General features: G+C 23.3%; 1 protein-coding gene across 1 annotated transcript; it reads left to right on the forward strand.

Annotated features, from left to right (window-relative positions):
* The first annotated feature begins 244 nt into the window (after positions 1-244).
* On the forward strand, positions 245-2,842 carry GGS22DRAFT_174353 (pyruvate kinase). The gene is made up of 6 exons (XM_047963074.1): positions 245-692; positions 766-796; positions 851-1,077; positions 1,147-1,489; positions 1,551-1,567; positions 1,698-2,842. Exons 1-6 carry the CDS (start codon positions 532-534, stop codon positions 2,506-2,508), a joined length of 1,590 nt encoding a protein of 529 aa, XP_047814449.1. The 5' UTR covers positions 245-531; the 3' UTR covers positions 2,509-2,842.
* The last annotated feature ends 8,886 nt before the right edge of the window (positions 2,843-11,728 follow it).

The following is an 11,728-nucleotide window of genomic DNA, read 5'->3' on the forward strand; positions in this document are numbered from 1 at the left end:
TTAAATAGAATAGGTACGGATGGACTTAGGTGTACATACTTGTATGCAGGTATGCCCGCTTACGACAAGTCGGGACTTAGATCCTAATCCTGGCGATACAATTGGGTGACTCCTATCTGCGCAATGTCCGGATGCACCTATGGTCACAACCTTGGAATACTTTGGTACCTAGGTAAGTACGTATTAACTACATAGTACAAGCCCCTCCATGCCCCGCGCAGGGACTCGCCAATTCTTGGCTGGAGCTCAAGGTGCTTCAGTAAAATCCATGAGGGTGGGGTTAATCCGTAACTTCTAACTTTTCTGAAAATGTCCAGACTTTAGAAATACCTCACGTAGGACGTAGGATTCCTTTAAAACTCTTCTTTGAAATACTTTCCCTCGATTTCGCATCTTCCTTTCCTTCTCCCTTTCCCTCTTCTATTCCCTAAATCACCAAAGCTCTCTTGGCTGTCGTATCAACAAACTCCTTTGCCACCTCAACACGCCACCTCAACATCCCACATTTCTATCTCGAATAGCACCTAGACCATGTCTACGACTTCTCTCGACCACCTCGCTTTAGGCGGCCGTGTTGAATGGCTTGCTAGTCTGAACACATCTACTGCCCCTAGCAAGAATGCTCATCGACGAACCTCTATTATTTGTACCATTGGTCCGAAGACCAACTCGGTCGAGAAGATTAATTCCTTGTCAGTCGCAACATATGCTTGTAATATGTGTGTGTAAAAGTGATAGAGGCTAACACAACGACACAATATCTAGACGAGCCACGGGTCTCAACATCGTGCGAATGGTGAGCATCCTGACAAGTTACAAGTAAATTAGCGAAGGTGTTAATTATATGTAGAACTTCAGCCATGGAAGCTACGAATATCATCAATCCGTCATTGACAACACTCGCGCCGCCGAGAAGGCTCAGAGTGGCCGCCAAGTTGCCATTGCCCTTGATACCAAAGGTCCTGAGATCCGTACAGGTGATACAGAACGTGGTGAAGACATCCCTATCAAGGCTGGTCACGTTCTCAACATTACCACGGACGAAAAATACAAGACCTCGTGCAATTCAGAGCATATGTATGCAGTAGCCTCTTTTTCTTCAAAGCTGACAACCCTAACCCCTCCTCTAACTAATATGTTTCGTAGGTACGTTGACTATGCAAACATCACCAAAGTAATCGAGAAGGGAAAGGTCATTTATGTTGACGATGGTGTGCTTGCCTTTGACGTGTTAAATATCAAGGACGACAAAACCGTTGAAGTGAAGTGCCGCAACAATGGATTTATTTCCTCCCGCAAGGGCGTCAATCTTCCCGACACCGATGTCGACCTTCCCGCTTTATCCGAGAAGGACAAGAAAGATCTAAGATTCGGCGTTCAGAACAATGTCGACATGGTCTTCGCCAGCTTCATTCGACGAGGCGAGGATATTCGTGCCATCCGTGAGGTTCTTGGAGAAGACGGAAAGCACATCCAGATCATTGCCAAGGTTAGCGCCAAATTATGATATTCCTATACATTCGGTCAATTCATTGCTAACTCGGTTACAGATTGAGAACAGACAAGGGTATGTTTCCAGCCTCAGAATCATCTTCCCCACCAAAGTTGTTTATTGTACCTCGTGTAGTAGGATCCAGCTTCGAAGCCTTCATGACTAGGTGTCGGTCTTATAAGATACTAACTAGGATCTCGCGCAGTTTGAATAATTTCGACGAAATTCTCAAGGAGACTGATGGTGTCATGGTGGCCCGAGGAGACCTAGGAATTGAGATCCCAGCCTACGAAGTATTCGCTGCGCAGAAGAAGCTGATTGCCAAGTGTAATATCGCCGGTAAACCCGTGATCTGTGCAACTCAGATGTTGGAAAGCATGATCACCAATCCTCGCCCAACCAGAGCCGAAATCAGCGACGTTGGTAACGCAGTAACTGACGGGGCTGACTGTGTCATGCTCAGTGGAGAGACCGCCAAAGGGTCGTATCCAGAGCTAGCGGTCCGCGAGATGAGCAACACGTGTCTCGCCGCAGAGAATTCGATCCCCTACGTCAGCCATTATGAGGAGATGGTTTCACTAACGAAACGTCCTACGAACGTTGTCGAGGCATGTGCTATGGCCGCAGTACGAGCGTCGTTGGACTTGAACGCAGGTGCGATCATTGTCCTATCCACTTCAGGAGATTCAGCACGATTGCTCTCCAAGTACAGGCCCGTTTGCCCGATTTTTATGGTGACTCGCAACCCTTCAGCCTCGCGTTACGCACACTTGTATCGTGGCGTCTATCCTTTCCTATTCAACGAGGCTAAGCCAAACTACGACCAAGTCAACTGGCAGGAGGACGTGGATCGCCGCATTAAGTGGGCTGTCGAGAGGGCATTAGGATTGGGTCTTCTTGGCAAGAGCGATACAATTGTTGTCGTCCAGGGCTGGAGAGGCGGCATGGGCAATACAAACACGCAACGAATTGTCAAAGCTGACCCAGAACACCTTGGACTAGGAATGATGCATTAGACACGAGATGCTCTCAGTACTCATTGTCGGTCTGCATGCTATTTGGTTTGAAAATGGCATCAGAATAGTATGGGTAATTTGTGGACAGTAAACAGGTAAATTGCTATTAAGGTAGTGATACAATAATAATTATTTGGGAAATAGAAACAAGATTCGTGATGTTAATAATGCCGGAGCTTATAATAACATCATAAGATTTCCGAAGTTATCTCAGCTAGCTTAGACTAGGTTTCCTTTATACCTTCCTAGCCATATTGCTTTTTAACTAATCAAATTTCTTCCCGCGTAAATAAAAAACTTAATTTAAGGATATTTGGTTTTTTTTCTTTTTTTATAATATTTCGAAAATAATTAAATTATAAATAACTTAATTAATTTTTTAAATAAAAGTTTTTAAACGATTATATTTAATTAATTACGTTAATATATATTTAATATAATTTATTATATTATATTACGACGTTTTATTTTATTTTTATTTTTTAAATATAAATTTTTTATTTAAATTATTAATTTTTTTATTTTCTTTTTTATAAAAGTTAATATTTAATTATAATTTAAAAAAAATAATATTTATCGAAAAATTACCGATATATTTATTATTCGCCGTAAATTTTTCGTTTTATTATTAAAAAATATTTTTAATAAGTTTAATTTTAATTAATTTTAAACATTTAATAAAAAGTTTTATATTATTTAAAACGTTTATAATACGTAATAAATTAAAAAAATTATTAAAAAAATTAAATTTTAAATAAAAATTAAATTTTTTTAATTAATTACGTTTTTATTAATGATTTTTATAAATTAACGAGTTAATTATAAATTATATAAAAATATTTTTTTTTATAATTAAAACGTATATAATTAAAAATTTTTCAGCCTTTTTTTTATTTTTCAAAGTACGGCTTTACGCGAGCTACGGGGACTTTAAAAAACAAAAAAAAAAGGCTGAAAAAATTTTTCCTCGCGGAAGGCGATATATGGGGGTTTAAGGGTAAAAGGGGGTTTAAAGGGAAAGGAAGCTGTTAAGTAAAAAAGGCAGTATCCGTCCGAAGGACCGAGAAAGTTTCGTTGCGATAATCAGTTCAAAAGTCAGTTCAACAGTCCCTAGATCAGTTCGTAAATCAGTCCCTGATCCAGTCCCTGGATCAGTCCAAAAGGTCAATTCAACGATTAGTTAAATCAGTTCTTAGATCAGTTCAACAGTCAGGAGATCAGTCAGTAAATCAGTCAATAAATCAATCCCTGGATCAGTTGTTAGGTCAGTTCAACAGTCAGTTAATCAGTACCTGGATCAGATCAACAGTCGATTCAACAGTCAGTAGGATAGTCAATAAATCAGTCCCTAGATCAGTTCAAAGGTCAGTTCAAAAGTCAGTAAATCAGTCAATAGATCCAGTCCCTGGATCTGTTCAGCAGTCAGTAAATTAGTCAGCAAATCTGGATCAACGATTAGTCAGGTCAGTACCGAAATCAGTCGAAAGGTCAGTCTCGAAATCAGTCCCTAGATCAGATCAAAAATCAGTCCCTAAATCAGTTCATAGGTTAGTTGAATAGTCAGATCAGTCCCTAGATCAGTTCGAAGTAAGTAAATAGATCTATAGATTCGTCAGTAAATCAGTCCTAGATCCAGTCCTGAATCCAGTCCCTGGATCAGTTCAAAAGTCAGTTCAACGGTCAGTTCAACAGTCAGTCAAATAGTCAGTAGATCAGTCCCTAGATCGGTTCAGCAGTCAGTAAATCAGTCCCTGGATTAGTTTTTATATCAGTTCAATCGTTAGATCAGTCCCTAGATGAATGCGACGTCAGTAAATTGGTCCCTGGTCCAGTCCCCAGATGCAATCAATACTTATCTAATAAATCAGTCGCCAATTTGATTGAATATTCAATTGAATAATCAGTTCAACAGTCAGTTCAAAAGTCGGTTCAAAAGTCGGTTGAAAAGTAGGTTGAAAAAGTAGGTAGGTGGGTAGGTTCAAAAGTAGGTAGGTTCGTAGGTAGGTAAATCAGTTCAATCGAAAGATCAGTCGAATCGAAGCTTAGATAATCAGTTGAAGGGGATGCACCCAATCAGAGACGCGGATGAATTTAAGGTTTTGCCAAGGCTTGGCAACGCGCTAGAGAAGAATTGAGCCAATCAAGTGCGTAAGATCTCTTATCAATTACTTATCAGTTTCTTATTAATTACTTATCAGTTTCTTATTAATTACCTTATCAATTTCCCATAATAATTTCTAAAGTTTCAGCGTAAAAATGTCCTTCGGACGGATAATAATATTATTAAACGTATATATTTTTAATTAATTTAATTTTTTATTTTAAATTATTAATATATATTTTTATAATAATAAAATATAATATTAAATTATTAATATATTTTTTCGTTTTAATATATATATTAATTATAAAATTATTATAAAATTATTAAAAAAAATAAAAAATTAATTAAAAATATATTTTAATAAATTAATTTTTATTACGAATTTAAGTTTAATAAAATTATAAATTAATTTTAAAAGCGTTATTTATAATTTAAATGTTATATTTATTTACGATAATTTTAATTTTAAAAATAAAGTTCGAAATTTAATTATAAATTAAAAAATATTATATAAAACTTTATTAATTATTTTATCGTAATTAATTTAAATGTATATAACTTTTTTTTTAATTTTAATAATATATAATAAGTTTTTTTTAACGAAATTAACTTATAATTTATATTATGTTATTTTTAAATTATAAAATTAAAATTATTAAATATTATTTTATTTATTCGATTCGATTTATTTTTAACGTTTTTTTTAAAAAAAAACGCTTTTTTTTTATTATTATTAAATTTAAAAATAACGTTAATTATATTTTATAAATGTTTATTATTTATAAAAACGAAAAATTAATATTAAATATATATTAAGTTTATAACGTTTTATTTTATAATATATTTAATTATAAAAATTATAAAAAAAAGTTAACGTTAATATACGAAAATTAAAAAATTATTTTTTTTATTCGAATTATTATTATTATTTAATTTAAAGTTAAAAATATTTATAATTAAAAGTAATAAATGTTTTTTATATTAATATTTTTTTATATTATTTTTAATTTTATTTAATTAATTTTTCGTAATTTTTAAAATTTATTAATAAAACGAAACGTGTAATTTTTTAAACGTAATTAATATATTAAAAATATTTACGTGAAATATTATAAAGTTTTTTCGTTATTACGTAATGTTTTTAATATTCGTATTATTATTTTTTTAATATATAATTTTATTAATATAAATATTTTATTTAACGAAAAAATTTATTTTAATTATATATAAAAAGTTTTATAATAAATGAATTTTAAATTATTTAAATAAAAATTATTAATAATATAAAGTTAATTATTTAAAACTTAAATATAAATTAAATAATATAAAAAAAAAAATTTTTTTTATTAATATTAAATTTCGAAATTATTATTAATATATAATGATTATTAATTATATATTAATAATGGTTATTAATTATATATTAATAATGGTTATTAATTATATATTAATAATGGTTATTAATTATATATTAATAATGGTAATTATTATATAATTTAACGATTATAACGTATTATAATAAATTATTTTATAATTATTATTTTTTTTTATAATGAAAAAAATATTAATTATAATTTTAAAAAAAAACTTTAACCGCGTAATATAAATACATAATTAAATCCGCGTAATAACGTTAAAATAACGCGAATAATTTTAATTTCATTTTAATATTTTTTTATAATAAAGAATATATATCGTAATTTATATTTATAAATATTATTACCGTTTTTCCGCGATATTTATAATATACATATAAATATATTATATAATATATTTTTATTAAAATTTAATTAAATTTAATATTTAATTTATAATACGCGTTATAATAATTTTACGTTTAATAAATTACTTTTTTTTTTATTTAAGTAACGATTTTACCCTCGTATAATTAAACATTATTATGTTAAAAATAATTTATTCGTTACTTTTTTTTAAACTTTTTTATTAACATTTTTAAATTTAAATATATAAATTTTTTTACTTTTATTAATTTTATTTACTTTTTAAATTATTAAATTTTAAACATTTTTAATATATAATAAATTATTTATTTAATTCGAATTATTAATTATGTTTAATTTATTATTTATAATCGATTTATTATTTATAATCGATTTTTTATTTATATTTTTTAGTTTTTTACTTTTAATATTTATTTTTAATAAAAAACGCGGACGTTTATACGATTAAATTAAAACATTTTTATAATCGTTAATATTATTATTAAAATCGTTTTAATTATATATATTATTAAAATAATTATTATAATAAATTAAGTTAAATATATTTTAAAAAATATTAATATTATATTTATTTTCGTTATTATTTTATTTATTCGAATAAAAACGTTTTATTTTAATTAATTTATTAATATAATTTTTATTTTATAATTAAAAATAATTACTTATAAATTTTTTTTAAACTTTTTCAATTTTATTATTTTTTTAAACTTTAAATATATTAAAATATATTATTTTATTTACGTTTAATTTTTTAAAAATTAACATAATTTATTTAATAAAAATTAATTACGTAAACCGAGTAAAAAAATACTTTCGAAATAATTTTTTTAATGAAAAAAATAATTTATTATAATAATATATAATTAATTTTAAGTTATTATTAATTAATTTATTCGAAGTTATAAACGTATAAAAACGTAATTAAAGTTAATAGTTTTTTTAACCATTTAATTTAAAGAAAAAAATAAAATTATTATAATTAAAAAATTAATAAATATTTTTACGAAAAAGTAAAAAATTAAAATAATTATAAAGTAAATTATTTCGTAAAAAATCTTCGATCGTGACGTAATTACGCATATAATTTCTTTTAAATTATATTTTATTTAACGTTAATTTTAAAATAATATAATAAAATTTTAACTCGTAAACCACCTCGTTAAAACGATAAAATTTATTATATAATATTATAATTAAAGTTGAAATTTAATTATTAATAATTAATATTAACCATGATTAAAATTAATTTAATTAGTTTTAGCTTTGATTAAAATTAAGCTTAATTAATATTAACTTTAATTAAAATTAACTAAGTTTAATTAATTAATAATTAAGAAAAAACTAAAAACTAAACTTTTATTTTATTTTTATTTTAAAAATTAATTTCTCTTTTATTATTAAATATTTTTAAATAAGAAAAATAGTTTTAAAATTAAAAAATCAAGCTTTATTTATTAATATAATGTATATATTATTATATATTTTATATAAATTATAATATCGATTTTAAAAACTTTATTTTATACGAGATTTTTATAACGTATTATTAAATTAGGAAATTATGTATAATTACGTAACATATATTACGTAATAAAGAATTATTTTAAGATTTTAATAATTTTTTTTTTATATTATTACGGGGTTAAAGCCCCGTATTAAGATTAATTATTTTAGTTATTTAAAATAAAGATTTAAAATATATAAATATCGATTAAAGGATTGTTAATTAGGGAGAATTTAATCGTATTAAAGTAATTAGTTATTGTAAATGGTTGTAAAGTTTTTATTAATTTTAAATTTAACTTAGTAATATATATATATATCGTATAAAAGGTTAGAATATTAAATTATTATATACGTGATTACGTTACGTAATTAAAATACGATATAAAAGGCTTTGTTTTTTTATATTCCTTTTTTTATTATTACGTAGGTATTTATATTAAGTAATAGTAATATAAAAAAAGAAATAATAAAGCGATAACGAAACTTAATCGTAAATTAATAAGTAAAAGAAATAAAATATATTTAATAAATATACCTTTTTATAATACGTTTTTTTATAGTACGTTTCCTTGTAATAAGTTTTTTTATAATAAAATATTTAAGGTTTAATTTTATTAATAAGTATATTATATAAATAAAGGATTAATCGTCGATGTATAAAAATCGAAAGGATAAAAAAAACGTATAAATAAACGGCGTAAACAAGTTTATATATATATAAAAACGTTATGGCTGGTAAGTATTATAATTTTTTTAATATTATTTCGTATCGTATTTTTATTAAAAATAATTAATAAATTAATTAAGTTGTAATTATATTAATATTTTAAAATATATTTCGCTTTTTAATATATCGAAATAAGTTTTAAGTTTTTTTTATAAACTTTAAGGTATTTTACATATATATAAATTTAACATATTAAAATATATTTTAAGTTTCGTTTTTAAAAACTTTAAGGTATTTTATATATATATAAATTTAATATATTAAAATCGCTTTTAAGTTTAACTTAAAACGTTTTAAGGTATTTTATATATATATATTTAATATTATATGTTTTTAAAATTATTAATGTATAAAAGCTGGTATAAATCGATTTAAGTGGGTCTCGTGGCAAGTTTAACGATAAAGTTAACGATATTAATTAGTTTATTAAAAGTTAAGATTTAATCGAAAAAAATCGTTAAAAATAAAGTGATTAAAATAATGATTTTATCGTATTGTATCGTAATTTCGAAAGTATTATAACGTTTATATATAATAGGAAAAAAGTTTAAAAAAAGTTTAATATATAACGAAGTTTTTATTTATTTTTTTCTTTCGATAAGTTAAAGTTAAATTCGACGAATTCGACGAAAATTATCGATAAAAACATACTTAGTAAAAAAGAAAAAAAAGATTTTTTTAATTAAAATAATGTAATATTATGATTATTTAAATGTGGTTTTTTTAAAACACTTAAAGTTAAAATTACGTTGTTTCGAATCGGGTTAATCGTTAACTGTTACGAAGTTAAAGCCCCGTATTAAAATCGATTATTTTAGTTATTTAAAATAAAGACTTAAAATATATAAATATTAATTAAAGAATTATTAATTAAGGAAAATTTAATCGTATTAAAATAATTAACTATCGTAAATGGTTATAAAGTTTTTATTAACTTTAAACTTAACTTAACGATATATATATATATCGTATAAAAAGCTAAAATATTAAATTATTATACACGTGATTACGTCACGTAATTAAGATACGATATAAAGGGCCTTGCCTTTTTATAATATTTATAGTTATTTTATTTAATTAATTATTAAAGATTTTTTATAAGTTTAAAGTAACGATATTTTCACTTAAAAAGTTTTTTAAAATTAAAATATTTTTAACTTTTTTTCGAAAAAATTAAAATTTTCAAACTTTTTTTATAAATTAAAATAAATATATAAAATTAATTTATTTTATATTTTTATTTAGTTTTTACTTAAAATAATGGAATAAAATTTTTTTAAAATTAATAAGTTATATACTTAAGGATTTATAAATTTTCGAAAAAATAAAAAATAAAAAATTTAATTTTTAATATTTTTTTAGTTATTAATTAATTAACTAAGTTTAATTTTTAATTAATTATAAACTTGATTAAAACTAATTTAATTAATTAGTTTTCTTACGTAATTTTAGTTAGTTAATTAATAATTAAAAAAAACTAAAAATTAATAATTTTTTTTTCAACCTTAATTATAATTAAAAAAAATATATATAATTTAGTTTATTTTATTTTTATTTTTATTTCGTTCGATTCGTTAACATTAAAAAAAAAAACTTCGGTAAATATTTTAAATATTTTCTTAAAAACAGTTAATTCGTAAAATTTAAATAAAAAAAATATTAACTTATAATAAAATATTAATATAAAATATAATAAAAAAAATATTAATATATTATAAAATAAAATATATTTTTAATTTAACTTAAAACGTAAAAATAATATTTATTATTTCGTAATATATTATTATTAAATATTTCCACGACGGGTTTTTTTACGTTTATAAATTCCGATATAAATGGTTTATTTTTTCGATTACTTTTTTCGTTTTCGATTTATACGTTACAAGTTATAATATAACAAATATAATATAAAAAAAAATAATAAAAACCTTTATTAATAATTTATAAATTTATTAATAAATTTAAATATAAATAACTCGAATAATAAACATTAATACGTTAAAATAAACTTTTAATTTTATCGCTTTATAAAAATAATTAAAATATAAAAAAACCGTAAGCGTTTATTTTATTTAATTTAATAATAATAATTTATTAATAATTTATTAATAATAATATAATATTAAAACTTCAAATAAAAAATAATTAAAATTAAATAACGGAAAATACGGGATAATATAAAACCGAAATTAATAATTAACATTTAATAAGTTTTATTAATTTATTATTAATTAATTAATTTATTAAATTAAAACTTTATTAAACTTATTAAATTTAATATATTTTAATATTAATTATTATTAAATATCCTCGAATTTTTTAATAACTTTTTTAAAATTAATTAAATTAATTATCGTATAAATAATTAAATATTTATATATTATCGTTATATATAAAATCTTTTTTATCGTTATTATTATTAAAAAAAAAAATTCTTATTATTCGAAATCGTAATAACATTATTATTTTCGGTAAAAAAATTATTATTATTATTATTTTTAATAAAAAAATCGTCGTCGTTTATTACATTTAATTAGGGTTGAAAAAAAAACTATTAGTTTTTAGTTTTTTTTAATTACTAACCAACTAATTAAGATTACGTAAGAAAACTAACTAACTAAATTAATTTTAATCAGGCTTATAACTAACTAAAAACTAAGCTTAATTAATTAATTAGTAACTAAAGAAATACTAAAAACTAAATTTTTTATTTTTTATTTTTTCGAAAATTTCTAAATCTTTTAATATTTAACTTATTAATTTAGAAAATTTATATTTAATTATTTCAAGTAAAAACTAAGTAAGAACTTAAAACAGATCAATTTGATATATTTATTTCGATTTATAAAAAAAGTTTGAAAATCTTAACTTTTTCGAAAAAAAGTTAAAAATATTTCATTTTTAAAAAACTTTCCAAGTAAAAATATCGTTACCTTAAAGTTACAGTAAATCCTTAATAACTAATTTAATAAAATAGCTACACATATATGAAATATATTATTAAACTCTTAGAATAATTCTCTATTACGTAATATATGTTATGTAATCATAGCTAATTTCCTGATTTAGTAATTCGTCATTGAAATCTCGTACAGGGTAAAATTCTTAGAATCGATATTATAATTTATATAAAATATATAA

The sequence above is a fragment of the Annulohypoxylon maeteangense genome (assembly GCF_022496945.1).
Source record: "Annulohypoxylon maeteangense strain CBS 123835 unplaced genomic scaffold GGS22scaffold_24, whole genome shotgun sequence".
NCBI lineage: Eukaryota > Fungi > Ascomycota > Sordariomycetes > Xylariales > Hypoxylaceae > Annulohypoxylon > Annulohypoxylon maeteangense.